Below are 20999 nucleotides of genomic sequence, written 5' to 3'. Positions count from 1 at the left end.
GAATGCACCAACGCACTGTAAAGACCAAGATTTGAAGCACTATCAGGATTTTTACCCACTGTTTCATCTGTAAATACCATCAGAGATACACTACTTTCCATTGGAATGGTATCTTCTGCGGATAAAGTCTTTTCTTTCTACAGTCACTAAAATTAGCCATAAAACATATTCCATTCTTCTCATGTAGATGTAAATCTCTAAACTTGCCCTAAGACAGTGACTGAAATCCCTGTGGTGCAACAGCTTGCAGGGACTTTACTGAAGTTCATATTCACAAAAGAAGGGACTACTTTCTTTTCTGATACCTTTTTGTATCTTGAGCAAAGAAACAATTCAGAACCTGCAGTGTGATAGGAATATCAGAATGGCTTCTGCTTTCTGTAGCCAATTTCTTATTTGTTGTTCCAAAGAGTTTTTTTGGAAAGCAGTGAGATCAAACTAAGCAAACTGGAATAAGAAATTCCCCTTCCTCTGGGTTCAGTTCTCGTGCTTCTGATAAAACACCATGCACACACTGATTTCAAAAGTCTGGTGCTAACATTTAGGAACCCATTCTGAAGGTACACATGAATGAGATCCTGGAATGTGAACCTGTGCTTGGCTGTTATCACTTAAGAAGCTGACATCAGCAAAAGCTGTCTCCTGAGCGAGTGAACAAGCAAGAAGCCCAACAAAGACTTCTTTATCTAATGCTATTAGAGCACAATCAAATTCAAGTTCAAGCAAAGCAATTGAGATCCCTGGGAGCTGTTTGGCTTTTTTTGCACGTGCTGGCACCACAGCTCTTCCCATTGCGGGGCACCTCGTAGCTATGGAACAAACCCGTCAGCACACTTGAACCAAGCAGAACCGGGAGGAGGGCTGTCATTGTGAGCCCACATGCGAATAATTACAAACAAATAATAAACCACATACTAAAAGCAATAACCAACCCATCGGCTCCCGCCGTATCCAAGTGGTTCAGGTTATGCCAAACTCAGAGCACTTGAGCACGGGGATTTAGATCTCGTGTTTTCCTGAGGATACAAGTCACCAGCCTTTATTCTTTTGCTTTTCTCTCCAGCGGAACACAGGACGTGGAGTAACACGCAGAACGAACACGCATCCTTAAGCGTTTTGCTGTTCATGTCTATATAAACCTACAGTGAGTTCTCCATCTAAACTCAGACCTTTGGAAAAGTGCAGCTACCTCACAAACTCTCCCTGCTCTGCTGACCTTCGCCTGTCAAAACAACTTTCTGTTGGGGTATTTCAGCTCCATGCGCTGACAAACCCTACCCCACGCACTGGCACCGCCCGCCCGAACCCCATTCACCTGGAGCAGCGCCCGCACCCGCTCCCCGGGCGCACCGACCAGCAGACAAATCTCCAGCAGGCCCGAGGGCAGCACGTCCTCCATGGCACGGCGGGGACAGGGCGGCTCCTTCCCTGCCAGCAGCGGCTCCTGCCCTCGGGACAGCGGCGCCTTCCCGCCCTCAGCGCCGCCCGGCCCCTCCCCGCGGGGGTGGTCTGGGGGGGAGCGCCCGCCGCCGCGCACGGGAGCCCTACCCGCCCGTCACGACTCTGAGCGCTCTGATTGGCTGCCTCTCCTGTCACTCGAAGGAGACACAACCAGTCAGAGCGGCGGGAGGTGTGGCGGGCCGGGCGGGGGCGGGGCTGGGGCTGTGGCGTGAGAGCGCTGTGGGGCCGAGGCGCTGGGAGCTGAGGGGCTCCGGCCTGAGGTGTTGAGGTCTCAGGATTGAGGGATGAAAGATGAGGGGCTGAGAGTTGAAAGGATGAGGTGCTGGAGGATGATGGGCTGTGAGCTGAGGGGCTCAGGGTTGAGGAACTGAGAGCTGAGGGATTGAGGGGCTCAGGGCTGAAGGTGCAGGGCTGAGGGGCTGAGATACCATTGGCCCCTTTAAAGACTAGTGATGAGGTTTGTGATTTACAGTCACGTGATTTCCACGTTGGCATGACGAAGGGCTATAATATCTGCTAGTTCTAAGCAACAAGTTGAGGACCTAACTTGAACGAGAGGAGTCCGCAGTTGTTGCTCCATCCCTGGAAGTGTTCAAAACCAGGCTGGATGGGATTCTGAGCAGCCTGGCATAGTGGAAGGTGTCCCTGCCCATGGCAGGGAGTTGCAAGTGGATGATCTTTAAGTTCTTTTCCAACCCAAACCATTCTGTGATTCTTTCCTCACCTCGTTTCTCTGTCTCACTGAGACATCCACTGGGAAAGACACTTCCCGACTCAAGGTCGAGTTAATTTTTCTCCACGGGCTGTTTTCCTCGTGGGGCTATTGGCCCAGAGGGGCTGAGGTGCCTCAGGGCTGCTTGTCACCCTGTCAGACATGGGTGATGTCATGGTCTGGCGCCTTCTTAAGCACAGCCATTCCCTGCTGTTTGCTCCAGGTGATTCAGCACGACTGTGTCACTTCAGCACGACTGCGTCACTGCCACTACACGAGAATTTTCTATTTACGTTACCACAGGTCACAGTTTCAGTGACCTGTAAGCTGGTGCAGGCTGTGTGGTGCTTTCCCCGCTGGAGCAGCAGAGACAGCACAGGGAACTCCGAGGTTTCTTCTTGAGCTATTTAATCTAAATACACCATGAGTCACTCTGTATGTATTGGCTCTGTGCAGATCTTCACTGAGAGAACGTAATTCCTCTGGGACCGGAGCATAAAGTACCCGAAACTAGAGATTGGTTTCTCTGAAACTGGATGTATGAGATAAAGTTTCATCACAACCACAAATATTTTTTTGTGGACTAGTGTTCAGGTATTTTAAATGCAAAAAAAAAATCCCAGTCTAAGTGGTTCCAGGAGTTCATGAACTTCTTGTCAGTTCAGGGGTCAAAACAGGCTTCCTCAAAAGTATAAAGAACATAGGAAATTTTATTATTTCATGGGGGTTTTCCTATCTGAATTTTTGTGGTGTTAAAGCTCAGGATTGTACAGCCTCTGGTTGTCTCAAATTTTGAGGAAGACACACATCCAGGATATAGGAAACTCTGTTCATATAGCAGTGACTAAAAGAAGAAAATTCTTGAACACCTGGAAGTTCAGGGATCACTTTTCCAAAGTGGTAGAAGATCCAAAGCTCAAAGATTTTTGTTCATGAACTTTGAGGTCATAAGGGATTGTTAAAATGATCTTGTTTAGCCTGTGTAGCCCAGGTCACAGAATCAGAGTGAGTCCTGTATTAATGCTGTATCTTCTGGCTGAGGCCATCCAATAGGAATTGTTAAAAGTCCCTATTAAATATTGGGCATCTCATTTTTAGTTTCACTTTTTAGCTTAGCTCTTTGTCACTGGATCATGTTACACTGGCTGCTGCTTGAACAGACATTTTACTATGAAAAGATTTCTCTCTGCAGAGTTCAAGATTATTAATCTCTATTTCTAAAATATTGTACAACTCATACTGTTAAAACTCCTTTCCTAATCACTTGTGTGCATCTTTTCTCAAATATTTCAAAATCTTCCAGTATTTTTTTTAATTATGAACACCAAAACCAAAGCTTTATTATTGCTGAATGTTCAGTGATAAATCACATTGCTGTTTCTGACTGATATCCCCACGTAATTAAAACAGAGACAGACAGATACATGAATCATTCAGAAAGGATGTAGTGTTTAAATTAGTTATCCACTGCAACTCAGTACAGTTTTCTTAGGGTTATTACTTCCAACATGACAATCCTACATTGTACATTGCTTGACCTGTGACTGTGACCAAGCATTTGACCATATTAAAAGAAAATTACAAATGAACCAAGGCTATTAAGCAATTCAGGTCACCCATAATTAATTAATCTGTATCATGATTATTTTCTGATTTCTCTGCTATCTGCAATGATAAATACTGGATGATTCTTGTTCATAATTAATGTAGCCCTCAAAGCAAAGATACGGTGAAGTTATTATCAAAACAGAACTACAAGATGAAAGGTACTAATGTTAATCTGGTAGAATCTCAAGAACCCTGGAAGGAGAAAACCTGCTATATGGGGTCACTGGTAAGAGACAGAATCATTCACATAAGAAGAATCCCTCTGTGCTACAAAAAGATTCATGTAGTTGAGTAATTTTCTTCCTAAGAAAAATTGTCAGCTGAGGAAGAAATGCCACCTTTTAATATGTGTTTTCTTTTTGTAAGATCACAAATACAGTAAATGTTTGTTTGTTTTTTAACTCCCTGAGGTGGTACAAGGCTGCTGAATGCAGAAAAAACTGCTGTTCTTGATATGTCCTCAACATGGGAAAGGCTTTATCAGACCTACAGGGCTATATCTGAATAATTAAAGATTCTCTTGGCATAGAATCTAATTTACCTTCCAAATACAGTGTTTCTGCTTTAGACAGACTGCCTCTGTTAAAGGGAGAAAATAATTTCACAAGTTGTATTCTTTTGATGTGATCTTGCTTATAAAATAACTGAGTGACTTGTTCAGTTGTAGATGCCTACACTGCAAACACCTCAGTCCTGAGGGATGTGGGCCAGGTGAAGAGTCAGGACTCTGAATTTCAGGAGAGCAAATTTTCAGCTCTTTAAGGAATTAGTGAATGGCACCCCCTGGGAAACTACTCTTAAGGAACTGAGAAGAGCTGGCAGCTCTCTGAGGACAATATTCTTTGAGTGCAAGAGCACCTAATTCCCATGTGTAAGAAATGAAGCAAGGAAGGCAGAGGACTGGCATGGCTCAGTCAGGACCTCCTGGTCCACCTGAAGTGTAAAAAGGAAATGCTCAAGCAGTAGAACAAGAGACAGGTATCCTGGGAAGAATATTGGGACACTGCCCAGATGTGTAGGGATGGGATCAGGGCAGCCAAGGGCACAACTGAAGCTGAATTTGTCGAGGGATTTTACAGGTGTGTTGGTCAAAACTGGAAGATTAAAGAAAGAGTCCACACCCACACATACACAGATAAATAAGACAGGAGAACTGCAGAAAACCAACATGGAGAAGGCCGATTTTCACTCCTGCTTGTGCCCCTTTCCAAACAGTGCTGGAAACTACACATTGACTAACTCAGGGCTTGTGCATCCTGCAGAATTTCACCATGATACGTGTAAGGACTGCAGGAGTTTTCATTTTGAAACTGAATACAGACATCACTCATGTTCTGCAGGTTTAATGATAGTTAAATACCCTCTCTTTGGCATATAATTAAGCTTGTGGCACAGCAGTATCTGCAGGTGAGAACTGAAACTCAGACTACTGCTTCCTTCCACTGCTTGGCTCACAGGAAGATACATTGCCCAGAGAGGTGATGGATGCCCCATCCATGGAAACATTCAGGTCAGGTTGGACAGGGCTCTGAGCAACCTGATCAAGTTGAAGATGTCCCTGCTCATTGCAGGGGGATTTGACTTGGTGACCTTTAAAGGTCACTTCCCACCCAAACTATTCCATTATTCTGATTTCTGTGTCTATGCTGAGCATGACTGCATAAATAAGAAATCTTTATTCTGTCCAGTAAGAACTGTGTGTTCTACCCAAAGAGAAGACAGGATGCACAGCCTGACGTGTGCTGCCCTGATACATATCAGACAACTCTTTGCAATCTGGAAGTCCATTTAAAAACACCACATCTCAGGATTTTAAATTCCTTGTCTCTAAACACAGTTCTTATGCTCTTATCATCAAGGTCATTCATAGGGCAAGGGATTTATTTTGAACAAAACTCAGGGAGTCAGGTTGACATATTCTCTCCAACTTAAGCATTTCTCATTTTATATTCCTTCTTCCAGAATAGCGAAGCAGCAGATTTCCATGAATCTGCAGTGAAAGATCTTTACTGACAGACATAACATTTCTTTCATTCAGGACAATTCACTTTCTAAATTTACACTGAAATTAGCAACCAAGCAACCACTGACTATGCAAATCAAATGAGGATTTTCAAATTAGGGCCCTGCACAGACTTAAAATTTCTCTCTTGATGCCTCAGAGACTTATTCCCATTTTTAATAATGCTACAAAAACCTACAATGAAAATTCTTTGTTGTTGCAGGTATCATCCAACTGTGTGCAATGACTTTGGCCTCAAAATTATTCTGTAAAAGATCACTAAGTTCAGCATAAACATGTCAGAGGAGAAGGAGGAAAGTTCAGAGATCTCTGCACCTATTAACAGTTTCATTTGCATCTTCTTTCTTTTTTACTTGGCTTGTCTGGTTTGTGCTCTCACCATTTATGGTATTACAGGATACAAATTTTCTGCAACATTAACTGTCATTTATCATGCATCTCTTTCAGAATACATGGATGTATTTCACTGGCATAACAGAAAAATGCCAGCATGGAGCAGGTTTTACAATGTGTCAGCATGTGGGATTTGTGTTCTCAGCTTGAACCTGCCTGTGTGCTGGAGAAGCCACGTACTGCCTCCTATTTCCTCAGCTTTTGATCTATGGAAATGTACCCCCAGTTCAACCTTTTGTAGGGAAACACGCCCCTTAAAGCTCAGATCCTTGTGATTTATCCACATATGCCAAATGATTTTGTCATGTTTCTCTGTCACCTCTGAGAAAGGCTGACCATGTACTAAAATCAGGCAGCAGAGGCCTGGAGCTGTGCTGTCTCCATCCTCAGAGGTTTTCAAGAAGAGACCAATAAAGCTGTGAGCAAACTGGGCTGACTTGACAGCTGACCCTGCTTCATGCAGGAGGTTGGACCACAGATCTCCTGAGGTTCTCTCTGACATGGATGATTCTGTCATTTTTGGGGTCTCTGTGTACTAACACAGCAGGAGGGTTAAAAATTTGTATATGAAGGAAACAAGATGTTAGAATTATAGCAAACAAAATAGGGACAATGTTCAGCCAGTTGTACAGTCAATGACCTTTTAAATGAACACAATTTTTCTGTGATGGGATAACTGAGTCCCAAGGATATAGCTTTGGGTGTCAATGCAGCACTTACTCCTCATCATCTCTATATTTCTGATAAGAAGGCTGGCTGTAGTTTTATTTTTTAGAGAAAAAAATTGTGAAAGTCCTAGGAGGGAAAAAAGGGAGATTAGCTTTATCACAGTCCCTGCATCTAGAGAGATGTAGCAACACTGAGCTGTCAGGCCTTGGCAAAGAACCAGACTAATCTGAGTGCTCTGAATATTAGAAACACTTTGCATTGTAGATACCGTGGGATACTCCTGAGGCTACAGAAAAGCTTATTCCTGAATCTCATCACTCCAGGGGCAGTTTTAGCAGTGTTTTATTTATGTGGGATGCATAATGTGTCCCTCAAATCTGACTGGCTTAATATGACACTTATTATACTTCCAGTTCTTTACCATCTGGTACAATCTTGGGCAGCCAAGGAGATTTTGCAGCTGCTTTTTATAGTAACATTAAGATTTCATAACATTTGTCCTTTTACAGCATTGCTGTAAGAGAAATGCAGACTCAGAATTCCTGAAGTAGTGGGACAAGAGAGAGAAGAGGTCAGTTAGTGTACAAAGATTGTCAGTCAGATACACAAAATAAAATGTCGAGTTTAACAGGTTTAGTGTAATAGCTTCTTGTATACATCACTGTAAGAAACCTTAAAATACATCAGCAGAGATATCATAATTCATAACTATGAACTGCTTTTTGCTTTTTTTAATTTAATAAAGTATGCTTGGTTTTTCTCCCTGGAATCTGGGGAATCTCTTGGGATACTTCACTGTGTTCAGAAAAGATCAGCAGTTCATAGCTTGACAAAGCACCATATAGTAAACATCACCCTTATTTAATTTCAGCTTAGTTAAATGCATATTAAAAGCCAAACACTTTTGCTCTTGATTTTTTTGTAGCAGCCTTTACATTACTCTCTTTATGAAAAAACAGCATATATAAACAAAATGACCTTTGTTATATAAGAAACAATCTTCTCTAAGCTGGTGAACTGTTTATATATGAAAAGGTTTTTAATTTTTAAATGATCACATAACAAAGCTGTTGAAGAAGATTAATCCAGGCTTGGATCCAATCAGAATAGCCATCATATTTTCCATGTAAAATAGCCAGCTTCCAAGTGACCTCTGCTTATCTCCAGACAAAAAATGCTTTAAGAAGAACCCCAAAAGCAGCACAGACCAAGTACCCTTTAGAGCAGCCTGTGACAGAGAATTCACAGGCATTAGCCAGTATGGCTATGGATAATGTGAGACCATTCTAACTTGTCAGCATTCCATGCTGCTGCTCCTCATTCCTAGCAGACAGTGCTGCATTGTGGAGCAAAACCTCATGAAAATCTTTTGTAAGCATAGAAGGGACAAAACAATCTCCCATCCTTGTACCCAAAGCTAGGAAGATATGGACTAGACAGATGGACCACAAGGTGGCTGAAAACTGGCTGGACCATCAGTTTCAAAGGGGAGGGGTGAACAGCTTGAAATCTGACAGCTGGTCATGAGTGGCATTCCTCAGTGTTTGATACAGGGCTAAAAATACTTGGCATCTTCACCGTGGATGTGGACCATGGGGTGGAAGTCGTCCTCAGCAAGGCTGTGGATGGCACCATGGGTGAAGGCTGAAGGGCAGAGCAGCCATAAGAAATCCAGTGCCATCCACCTGAAGAGGGGTCATAAAGAAGAGTAACACAAACTCAGAGGCACACAGTGGGAGCACAAGAGACAACAGTTGAAAGGCACAGCAAGGGATTTCTGATTGAATACAATGAAAAAGGTTTTCACCATGAGAATGATTAAGCACTTCAGCAGGTTCTCCAAGGAGCCAGTGTGACCTCCTTCTTTAGAGATTTTTGAAACTGGAGGAGAAGCAGGGCAACCGGATCTAACTGTGAAGTTGTTGCTGCTTTGAGCAAAGAGTTGGGCTAGCAACCTCCAAAGGTCCCTTCTAAACAACATTTGTCTTTGATTCTATATTTAATTAAGCCCATATTGCTTTATTTGCATCCAAGGTTCCTTAGAGATTTAACAGTGCAGTAAACAGAGAACAAAGTTCAACCATTCGCATGGCTAAACATATAGTCTACTTTTAGGTGTACTGCTATAGCATTATAAAAGGAGTGTATTTAAATATTGCCTGACATATCAAATATAGTAATTAGGCACATGTTGCTGTGTCATGTAGGACTGAAACTGGGCAGAACATAACCTCATAAATAATTAACTCCTAGTTAATCATGTGTTACCTTCTACAGTGAGACCAAGGAGGGTTCTGCACAACTTACTATATAGAGAAAAGGGCATTTGTACAAACACCACCCAGTAGTCTGTGCTTGTTTTCCATGGTGCACTTCTAATGTGAAAAGAAACAAACAAATTTTGGGTTTGAAACCTTAACTGACAGTGTGTCCCCACTGTCTTGTTTTCTGTGATTCTTGTTTCTTCCTCCATAATGGCTACTTCAGTTTTCTGTAGGGCATCCAGTTAGCTGAAGAGCAGAGAGAATATCTCACCTACCAGGGTGAATTATTCATCAAAGATATTTTAAGAAATAATTTTTAGAACAATTTAGGCTTCCTTTTCTGGCACAGATTAATCTAATGTTTTCCTTGATTCAATTTATTGTTCTTTGGCATTCAGAGAATTTTTCAGCGTTGATTCACCTGTAATCTTCTATAAGGGAAACCCACCAAAATATAACATTTCTACATGAGGAAGGAACATAACCTGACATAAATGGAAATGATTGAAAATTATAAAAGTGGGTTCATATTCCACAAAGATTAACCTTATGTCCAATTTTCAAGTGTCAGAAAGAGCAAAACATTTATGACATCTGGCCTTCCTAGTGCAGGATGATCCTCCTGAAGGGTGGCTCTTGGTTTTCTGTGTTTGCAGAGTACACACAACACCAGGAGCCCAGCTTGGTTAGCTGCCAAGTTACAATATGTTACAGGAGTGTTCATGGTGACTGTGAAAAAAAAAAAAAAAAAAAGTTCTTTTATTTTACCAAGAGTTGTTGTGGAGGCAAAGGCAAGTACTGGAGTGGAAAAGGACTTTGTCATATGATTTGGGAAAGCTTCCTCCTAAGAGAAGCAGTGACTCAGAAAACACTGCTCATAGTTCCTGTAATATTGTCACCAACTCTGCTCACCTACTGAGAGTAAAAATGATGTAATATAAAAACATATAGAATTACAGTTTGTATTAAGTAAATTTGTATGAAAAACTAAAACCAGATATAGCCCAAGCTACAGTTAGAAATAAATTTATTTGTACTTCTACAGAGAATGGTACTTACTTTTAAGTCCTGGCTAAAAAAAACCCAGATTGTTTTGAATTCTCACATACAGAGTGAAGGCATAAACAACAACATTTTCTTATTAGTTCTGTTTCCAACTACTCTTTTTGTATTGGCAAGTTTAATTGCTGCATCTTTTCTAAAATTAAGCCTTCAGCCCTCTTTTTTTTTTTTTTTTTTCCCTTCAGGATCAATCCCACTCAACTCATTATCGCATTGCAACCTGAGACTGGAAATGCCTGAGGGCGGGAGGAGTTTCTCCGGGTGGAGCTCAGTCATCCTGCAGAGCAGGGCACCGGTCCAAGGCTGCGGAAACAGCACAACAATAACCAACTGCTTTCTGGTATCTCTGTTAAAGTTCTCGATTGTTTTAAAGGAAAGCTGGTTTACATCTGTCAGCAAATTGCATTTTGGCCCCTTCACTGAACATGGCTGGAAGGGGCATTAATATAAATTGTGAAATACATCATTCTGCATTGTCCCTATTGCACCAAAGGAGAGGTGATTTTTTAGAGCATGTTAGGAATGTGCAGTTTGGCACAGCCATGTGAGGTATTCCCTTTCAGGCCTTTCTTCAGGCACTGCAAATTGCTTATAGGTCAAAAAGCCAATCGTACACTAATAGATTACATGTGTCTTTGATAACCATAGTACATGCTGGTCATAAAAGCTGGTTCAACAAAATTTCTGGTGTCTTTCCTGTCTTTCTCTGGCTATAATTACAAGAAAGCAGCATTGTTTAATTGAGAAAGCATGTTAGTGGAGTTCATAAATGAATCTTCAAACAGATTTTCCTGAAAAGTCTCTTCTTTAGTTCATATTTCCCTGGGTTTTCTCCCAGATTTAACAAGATTTTTCATGGAAGCTTTCTAACAGATTTGCTGCTAATATATTGTAGCACCACTAGAGAGCTGACTGACTTGAACAAGATATGATCACCCCTTCATAATGACATGCATGATTACCCCTGCAAATCATGCAATTATGATAAAGATTTCAAAGGAAAGAAGGCAATTTATTTATGCACTGTCCAGAAACATTCAGTCTCTTGTGGAGCAAAACCTGAATCTCAATATGGAAGTCTTTAGAGTAACTGTAACAAGACCAATCAGCTAACCAGGAAGGAATCAAAGACATTATCATTAAAGCAGTGCCAAGAAAAGTCCTACAGGGCACTGTGCTGCAGTATATAGTTACAATATGATAAAAAGGCTGCCTTTATTTCAATACTAACATCTTTAAAAAGCAGCAAATTTTGTTTGGGAGACAGCAACCCTCGAGTTTCCAAGTGATCTGGACCTTTCTAATTCTTGTCAAATAACAACAGCCAAGCCTTCTGTTTTTCAGCACAGCCAAAAAGCAAGCCTTAAACATAAACAGCACTAAAGCTTTGGGACAAAGCGGAATTTGTAATTCAGCACTAAGCCAACTACTGAATTTATTTTTCCTAGCACCTAAATGCCCCATGGGGCTTGTAACACCACTGATGCTTGGTGCCCTACAGCCCCATGGCACAGTCTTTTCTCTGAAGAGCTTACAGAACCCACAGCCAAGCAACATGGGCTTGTTTTGTCTTTATTCTCTAAGTACAGATGGAGTTCAGTTCTGCTAAGTTAAAATAAATATCAGAATTTAAATATAACAGCCACATCCTCCAGACAAGTGATTGCATAAATATGCAAAGTCTGTGGCCTTGCTTTCATATTAATTTTAACTGCATCTCACATCATCAGGCAAGGTTTTCTCCTTATTATCTTTCATTACCTGTCTCATTTTAGACAGCAAAGCCAACTCCAACACATTCCAACTCTATGATAACAGAACATCCATGGCTACCTCTGTAGTCAATAGCAGAGCTCTGAAAATGTGTGCTTACCCCTCCAGCTGCCAGCAAGGAAAAGGAGAAGGTGCATGAGATGAAGATTCAAAGGTTGCCAGTGCATAAGCAACAGCTACTGATTTCTGCTTTCCCATTCTGTTCAAGGTAGAAAGAGCATGCCCAGGTCTTCACAGTTTTCCCATGGGATTTCTGGCTCAGGTCATCTCATGCATCCTGTTTCCTGTGCCAGGGAGTGCTTAGTCTCAGCCAGGCATCTGCTCTCACTCCCTAGGATGACAGGGGTCAGATTGCCTGTGATCACAGTAACCCTGAACTATGCACACTTGAAAAATAGGAGCTTTTTAAATATCCTCTTGTTTCAGTGCTCAACATTTGTTAAGGTTGTTTTCATCCTGTAGCTAAAGCACCACTGAAAAGCATAATGGAAATACCCAGTGAATAATTTTGTCCTTTGTCATGTACAAGACCTTTTCTGATTTGCCACAGGGGAACATGCAATGTTTCTGTGAAAGCAGAGGGTCAGGATGGAGGCTGAGGTCATCAGGTTTTTCAGCTGTACAGAGTTTACAGAGTTTATAGACTGCCTGACCCTTACCTTTGGAAATGGAACTCACAAGTGGTTCCTACAGAAGTCATTAGAACTTAGAAATTCATTAGAAAGTCATTGTACTCCAGTGGTATCTACAGCCTTCAGGATCCAGATTTTGTTAAATGCAGTATAAACTCCAAGTCTTTCCCCTAGGGAGAATTTTCCCTCCATCTTTCCTCACCCTTACTGCATATTCTGCCCCAAGGCAGAATGGAAGCAGTTAGTGGTAGCTGTAACATGACTGCTGTCATGTGAACACTTCTCACTGCAAACTGTGGGGATGCCAACACTGATTTCTCTTCACATCTAGTTTCTTGACATTCAGCCACCCTCACATATGGTTAAGTCCGAGTTGCAAATTAGTCTTTAGTGTCCCCTCCTGCAAATCATCCACCCATCCAGTTTTAATTCCTTCAAATTGATAAAGACAGGCGAAATACCCATTCCTGGGCACCCTATCTAATTTCCTTGTTATCCTTGCATCAAGCAGGGAATTAAGCTAGACACCTCCAGCGTTCCCTTCCAGCTTGAGTTTTTCTTTGATCCTACATTTTATAAGAGATGGTATATTGAGTATCCATGTCCAGGTGTTGTCAGTGGAGGAGCTGCAGGGGTGGTCTCTGTGAGAAGAGGCCAAGGACTCCCGTGTCAGAGCCAGCTCCAGCCTGCTCCAAAAGGGACCCACCACAGGACACAACTGGAACAATCAGCTACAGTGGTGGCACCTCTGGGAAAACAATTAAGAAAGGACAAAAAATCTGCACATCAGCTGAGAGAAGTGAGAAAAATGTGACAGAAGCAATGCTGTAGACACCAAGGTCAGTGAAGAAAGAGGGCAGGAGGTGGTCTGGGCACCAGAGCAGATTCCCTTCTAGCCCATGGAGAAGACTGTGCAGGTTATCTCCCTGGACCCCATGGAAGACCCCTCAAGAGCAGGTGGATGTACCCCGAAGGAAGCTGCAGCCTGTGAAGAATCCACACCAGATAACCCTGCAGCTTGAGGAGAGGAGGCCATACAGGAGCAGTTTTCTGGCAGGACCTGTGGCCCATGGGGGACCTGTGCTGGAGCAGTCTGTTCCTTAAGGTCTGTATCCCATGAAAAGGACACACACTGCAGCAGTTCTTGAAGAGCTACAGCCCATGGGAAGGACTGACCCTGGAGAAGTTCATAAAGGACTCTACCCTGTTAGAGGGACTCCACACTGCAGCAGGGGAAGGGTGTGAGGAGGAAGGAGCAGCACAGAGGAAGTGTCATGGACTGACCACAAACCCAATTCTGCATCCCCCTTCACTGAACAGAGAGAGGCAAGGGTGTAGAAGAGTTGGGAAGGAAGAAGTGAAGTTGAGCCTAGGAAATAGGAGAGAGTGGCAGCAAGCTGTTTTCAGCTGTATCTTTTCTTCTCACTATCCTGCTTTATTTTTAATTTGCAATAAATTAAAAGTTTTCCCCAGGTCTGTTTTGCCTGTGATGGTAACTGGTAAGGGATCTGTCTGTCTTTATCTTGACCTGTGAGCTTTTCCATCCCATTCCTGCCCCCATCCCGTTGAAGAGAGGAAGGGAGAGCAACTGGGTGTGGTCTGTCAGCCAGCCAAGGTCAAATCCACCACCGCAGAGACTGAAACAATAAAACAGTTGTCCATTTGAATTCTTTCAATTGTCAGTTTAAGTTCTTTGCGTTCATTGCTGTCCTTTTGGGTGAATACAAGCTTGATACATAAATGTAACACGGATGATTTCTCAGCAGGTTCTGAAAAACAAGAACCCACTAGCAAGGCAGTACTAAAGGATGGCAAACCAGAGTTACTGCAAACTGAAGGACTGATTGGTTTCACATCCAAAGGTGAGCAGGAGTCATTGCTATCTCCCTTCCTCCACTGCAGTTATTTTCTTTTTAAGTCTTAATCCTCTGCTCTCCCTAGTGTCCACTTTTTTCCAGAAGGGGGAAAAAAATTACTTCTGGTAGCACTCAAGATGGAAGGAATAAGGAAAGTAGAAGCTTGGAAAAAGGCTGCACACATTTACTGGTGAGTACTGTGCAGCGTTTATCTTGCACGTGTTGATGAAACCTGCTTTGAATGTTTCAAACTGGGTTCTTGCAGATCAAACAGAAACAAAACTCCCAAACCTCAGCAGCTGCAGAACAGTTACAGCCCCAATGACAGCTAAGAAATTAGCAATGCCAAGTAAAGAATGTCACAGTGGATTTGCAATTAGATATTAGGAAGAAATTCTTTACGGTGAGGGTGGTGAGGCCCTGGCACAGGTTGCCCAGAGAAGCTGTGGCTGCCCCATCCCTGGAAGTGTTCAAGGCCACATTGTATGGAGCTCTGAGCAACCTGGTCTAGTGGAAGACGTTCCTGCCCCTGGCAGGGGTTGGAATGAGATGATCTTTACAGTCCCTTTCAACCCAAACTCTGCTGTGATTCTATGATGATTCTATGATTTTCCTGGGAAAGAGAGGGGAAATGCTGTATTACTATTGATGCATTTATATGACAGGTATGACAGCTGTTTGTGGCACACTGTAAACATGCAGGCTGTTAGTGGAAGGAGCCTGCCTTTGTAAGGGTGTGCAAACATCCTGGATGCAGATTGTGGAATTGTAAGCAAATGTCCACTTTTGACTAGTGGTATGGGCCAATGTGGTGCAAGAAAATAGTTCTTACTCTGTTACCAGATAATACCTATCTTCCAAGACTACCCACAAGTAACCAACCATGCAAAAGCAGGTGACAGGTAAGGATGTTCCACAGCATTTGAATTTCTGAGCAACATTGCCACTAGTTTTTTATGTTTGCAGACCAAAGTAAGTCCTCCCTCCAGCCTACCATGCTTCAGACCTGTAGATACTGCTTACACCCAGCAGGATATAAAGAGGATTGGTAGGTTTTGAAAGTGTACTTCCTGCTTATAACAACTGTGGAGCAACTTAGACCAGCATTCAAACTGACACTGAGAGGAGACCACTGAGAACAGAAGGAGCTTGTACTGGATTTCAGTTTAGATACTTCAGATGGTACCTAAAGATTGATGTGATAAACCTCAGATTAATTGTTCTAATAAAGGTACAGAGACACCAGAACAACTAATACATACATACAGGAAAGTTGCAAGTTTCTCAAGAAACATTTGCATGTCTGCATCTTTCCAGCTACAACTGATGAGGAAAAAATCCCACGCTTGAAGTCATCTGCACATTCAGTGCTTAGTCTGTTGTTGGAATGACTAAGAAGATGATTATGGAGGATTTTTTCACCTTTTTGTTTTGACTGCTAACAATTACTAAGACTGGCAAATGACTCTGCCTGAGAGGTTAGGTCAAAGTTTATAGTTCAGATGAACAAAAACTAACAAGCTGTATTTTCCTTCACTGCCAGCCCACTCGTGTTGAGTTGTATGAGCAGCATTTTCTGTATGATGCACAGTAATGCTGTTATTTGGTTCCTCTGGTTTAGAAATAAAATAATTCTATCTGCACCTCTCTTCACCATGACTCACATCTGTAAGATCACAAGGGAAAAATCAGTGTGCAGCTTTCTTCTCTGTCAGACAAACAGTGTTGGTTGCCATCATGCCTTGACATTCAGGACCTGAGCTGCCTTCTTCTTGAGTGTTTTCACGTCTGTGCAGATAAAGCAGGTACAGTAGCTCCACAGGATTTATTTTATCCAGTTTATTTACCTTGCTCCATCTGTTCAAAGTAAACAAACACTGTGAACAGGGCAGGTAAGAGGCTGAACTAGATGTACAGAGGTAATTAACTCTCTTATCTTTTATTCAGCTAGTGCTCTTCAAATTTAATAAACAAGTTCTTTCAGGCACCGATGAAGAGTGTACTTTCTTCTTGTATTCTTTCTTTGGAATGTAAGCACATCCTAAATGGAGGCAAGGAATTTCAAAAGTACCTACTGATTTTGACTATGTTTTTATATATTGAATTTGAAGTAGCTTAATAGAAATTTTCAGAAAGGCTGCCTCTGTGACTGTGGTTGCAGTCAATATAAATTGGATATATATGGCCATCATGGCTTCTGGGCAGCTGATGACATCTCTGAGAAAACTTCAGGGAAAATTATTTACCCTTTCTCTAAAAACCAGAAATCATATAAAATGCAGTTGAACTGTGGACTTTCCATCCCTTCTCTTCTGCTGCTGATAACAGAGGAGAAAAAGCTACAATTACTCGCCAGTGTGCGAAATAAAAGTTCTGTCTTTTCCGAAGGACCTTCTTGGAGTGAACTGTTTCCTATAACTGAGGTCTTGGGGTTTTCCCCACCACAGAGTACTCCTTTTATCTTCCTTTTTATGTGCAGTGTCTTCCAGCTGAGAAAATCCCAGGTCCCTTTTGTCATTTTGTCCACAGTCACTTAACTCTTGGTAGGCCTAGTCTCAGATTCCCCTGGAAAACTGTCTATTTGATTTTCACTGAGACTCAGCAATCCTGTTTTAGGTTTCACAGAAACTTAAAAAAAAATTGACTTGATAAAATACCCCAGCATATGTGACCACAGCCACAGAGTGAGCTCCTGTCTGAGCTTGCCTTAAGCTAGAGCTCAGGACTTGTTAAATTAATTTAACATCAGCCTACACAGATCATCTAGCCCACCACTTCCAAGGACAGAGAAATACTTCCCATGTAATATACTTCCATTTTGGCATAGAGTGATCAGACACATAATTGTCTGGAAGAGGAAGAATGCTGTTCTTCTATGGGCTCCAGCTCTGAAGGTCATGAAGAGAAGGCAGGAGTAATTTCAATTGGTAATGACAGAAAATATTCATTCAAATACATTCAGTGTGTCAAGTGGCACTTTAAAAATCCTTTGAGGGCTAGATGGACACAGCTGCAGGCGACTGCTTCTGTCTAGGCAGGAACAGGGCACAGAGGGATCACATTTGCTCAGGCCTGAATTATCTTGCACAAATCACATTAGAAAGATTTTTCTAAAGGCTTCTTGAAAGATCAGATTTGACAACCTCAAATTCAACTCTTTAAACTAGGACAGAGAAAATCTCGTATGTTTAAAAAATAGTAATAGACAAAACTTTGCAGTAATTCAAATTGATATAAAACCTGGAGGATCTGTTTTCTGGGGAATGTATTCAAGCTGCTGTTGCATGTCACAAATAACTGTAACTTCATACAAAGCCTTTTTCAGAGTGGTTCTCCCAGTTGTCTTCACTACAGACAGCAGACGAAGAGTGTTCAGGGTCAGTGGGCTATGTCAGGAATTGCCTCTGAGGAGCTTTGTGAGATTAAAAGTTGGAGTTTTTTGACAGTTACTTTCTGTTGCAAATAATGGTTTCAAAACCAAATTTTATGTGGGTTTAGATATGATTCTTTCTTCATTACAGCTCCTCACTTGTGCTGAGCTTACTGCTTTGACAGGAACGTACTGGCTCTAAGTCTTGCTGTGTATTTTAGTTCTTCCATGCCAACACACATAAGTAGTTCTCTCACCCCCAGTGAGATGTCTTTTACCTCCTGAAATCAACACACACTGTACTGAGGTCAGAGCAGCCACCAGTATTTTAGGCACTGAAAATGAAAATAAAATGCAATCTGATACAGCAGAGGCTGCAATTGCTAAAAAATTCCTTTGGCAATTTTCATCTTAATGATCTCCTTTGCGGATATCAAAAGGTTATGGCCTAACAGCTTCCAATTTCTGCACTCATTTCCTGTCTAAAATCATGCTGCCTTTTTAAAAAATTATTCTGAAAAACTTTTCCCTGGACTGATTCATTTAACAATACTCTTCAATGATATTTAAACACACTTAGACATGGTCATGAATTAACCTTCATAACCCCCATTATGAATTCATGAGTATCATACTTACTACACAAATTAGTTACTGTTAGATGTTCAAACAATCAATTTCATGCTTTCTCTCATGCTTTGGGCTTACAATAATATTTACAGAGCTCTCTCATTAGATTTTCTCAAATCCTTCATTAAAATTTCTTCTGCAACAATAGAGAAGCCTTGGCAACAGCTCATACCCTGTGCTGGCTGCCTATCACACTCATCAGGATTGCTTCACTGTTGCCTTAAATTCCCCTCCGTGACTGTACCCATCTGTTGTTTCATGTCTTACACCTCAAAAGTGATTTGGGGCAGGATTAGCTTTTCATTTCAGATTTTTATTGCTTCAGTCACAATGGGATCATTTTCTGTGACAGAAATTCCAACATGCAACATGCACAGTAGTGAACAAATGGGGAAGACAGATAGGGAAAGGCAAAATGACTTGCTTAAAATATCCTGTGAAAGCTGGGAGTCAGAGCACTGTTCATCTTTCTGTGTTTGCATCATTTTTCTCACAGCTGTCATCCTTCTCATTACCGAGGAAGTCCAGGCATTCTAGCAAGGATGAAAAATCAAATTTGGAAAAAAAAAAAAAAAAAGGAAGATTACAATGGATAATTCTAGGGAAAGGGAAGAGTTACTCATCCCATTTCCCAAGGGCTCATAAATACGAGCAAAGCTCATCTAAAACATGTCATGGGTGCTTTTAACCACTAGGAGCCGTATTCAGACCATCTCCCGCCTGTAACGGATCTGGCAAATTTTAGCATTTAGGTCAGAGGAATAGAATCATACCATCGTTTAGATTGGAAAAGACCTCCAAGATCACTGAGTCCAACCAGTTAAGATCTTCCACCATCCAGGGCTGCAAGATCCTGTAATCACCTTCTCTCGGTTTTTGAGACAAAACTTCAGGAGGAAACACTCCGGAGTGAGTGTCTCCTCCGAAGGGAAAAGGGCCTCCCCTTTTCCTCCGTCAATGAGACAAATGGGTCACAAGAAGTGGGAAAAAGAAACCAAACTGTTTATTGACACACGAACAAAACAGGGTAGAACAGGATAAAAAAACCCCTCAAAATACAACAAATGCCCAGAGAGGGAACAGACACCCGGGCTGGGACCAGCCGGGGCCACCCCCGCAGGCTCCCGGACCGGCGAGGAGGGAAGGGACGCAGTGAGGCAAGGGGAAGGAAAGGGAAAAAAGAACAAGAAAAAAAACCAACAGAACCTTCTCCCAGCTAGCTGGAACACAAAGGAAACCCAGAAAAACAGCACTGCGCTCCCGGCGCGCTCCCTCCCGAGCCCTGCCCAGACCCCCCAGAGCCCCCCGAGCCGCTGGGCTCAGCTGTTAAACCGCGCTCAGGCCCCGGGCCCGTCCCTGGGTCCATCTCAAAGCCACGGCGTCCTTGGGCACTGAGCGGATGGTTAAGGCATAAAGCGGCTTCAGAACATCACCCCAGGACACATCTACACCTCATTCATCCTTTTGTTTGGGATTGCCCAGGAAGGCTCAACATGTCCCAGCCTGACCCGAGTCTAGAGCTTAGGCTCTGCTTCCAGTCTAGCTTACCTCGCTGTCCCAGTGCAATCCCATCACACCCAGCACAGACAGCCAGTACTGGCAGAGCTGGAGGGGAGGGGAATTTGTTCTGCTGAATCTTAAACAAAAACTTTTGGCAATATTTTTAATGAAGGTTGTAGGCTTTTCTGGTTCTGGAGGGGTTTGTAGCTATAACTCTTTTCAGGATGCCATTTCAGCTAAAGGGCCCATTCCCATTAATGACCCACCCTGTTTTCACAGCGCTCTGTGGTGGCAAGCATGGCTTGGCTGGGATTGTTAATTGCTGTGAGTTAATATATACTTTATTGCCTTCAGTTTGCCTGAGAACATGATGGCATTTGGCATTTGATTGTTTTCAATACTTGTTCTTGCAAAACTTGGAATGTCCCCCTTGGGGGATTTTGCACTCCTGTGATATTCACCATTTCAAAGCCCAGATATCCCAAATGACTTTTGAAAAGTATGCCAGGTCACCTGCAGAATGACTGGAATCTCTCTATCCACTGCATGGTTACCAAACAGACTTGAAAATATGAGAAGCTTAATGAAAAAAATCCTGATCTCTGCCGCTTTACTCAATCAAATTCTGTCCAGTCTGATCAGTTCACACACACACAAGTCTACAGGACAATTCACAAGCTGGTACAGAATTAAAAATCTCAGAAAATTATTTAGAAGCCAAAGCTTTTGTTGGCTTTTTTGCTATCCAAGGAAGTCAATAATATACACATTTTTAGATACTATAGGCATGATTTACCATAGCAACTTCCACAGCCTCACCACACCGGCCACCTCCCTGGAAGCTGAAACCCATCATCTCATATTTCCTTACTACAAATGTGAATGAGGACCATTAATTATGACACTTTGAGAGATATTTAATTTCTGTGTGATGCAACAGGATTGCAGAGCTGTGCAGTTCTCACAAAAAGAAGCAGCATTCAATGAACACCTGAATAACCTACAGATTAAACTTGGTCCCATGAAGTTTAGAGTTCAACAGGTTT

General features: G+C 42.2%; 1 protein-coding gene and 1 long non-coding RNA gene across 3 annotated transcripts in view; one reads left to right on the top strand and one right to left on the bottom strand.

Annotated features, from left to right (window-relative positions):
* Positions 1-1458, bottom strand: part of DENND3 (DENN domain containing 3) — a 31600-nt gene extending 30142 nt beyond the window's left edge. For both annotated transcript variants that reach the window (XM_069005558.1, XM_069005559.1), the window contains exon 1: positions 1316-1458. In XM_069005558.1, coding sequence (XP_068861659.1) covers positions 1316-1399 — 84 coding nt within the window. In that variant the 5' untranslated portion in view covers positions 1400-1458. The remainder of the gene's footprint in view (positions 1-1315) is intronic.
* An 8987-nt stretch (positions 1459-10445) lies between these two features.
* Positions 10446-14586, top strand: LOC138106032 (uncharacterized). The gene is made up of 3 exons (XR_011148890.1): positions 10446-10532; positions 14364-14459; positions 14539-14586. It is a non-coding gene; the product is annotated as an uncharacterized lncRNA (long non-coding RNA).
* The last annotated feature ends 6413 nt before the right edge of the window (positions 14587-20999 follow it).

Source organism: Aphelocoma coerulescens, chromosome 2 (assembly GCF_041296385.1).
Source record: "Aphelocoma coerulescens isolate FSJ_1873_10779 chromosome 2, UR_Acoe_1.0, whole genome shotgun sequence".
In the NCBI taxonomy this organism is placed as follows: Eukaryota; Metazoa; Chordata; class Aves; order Passeriformes; family Corvidae; genus Aphelocoma; species Aphelocoma coerulescens.
This window is presented reverse-complemented; position numbering and strand designations above follow the sequence as displayed.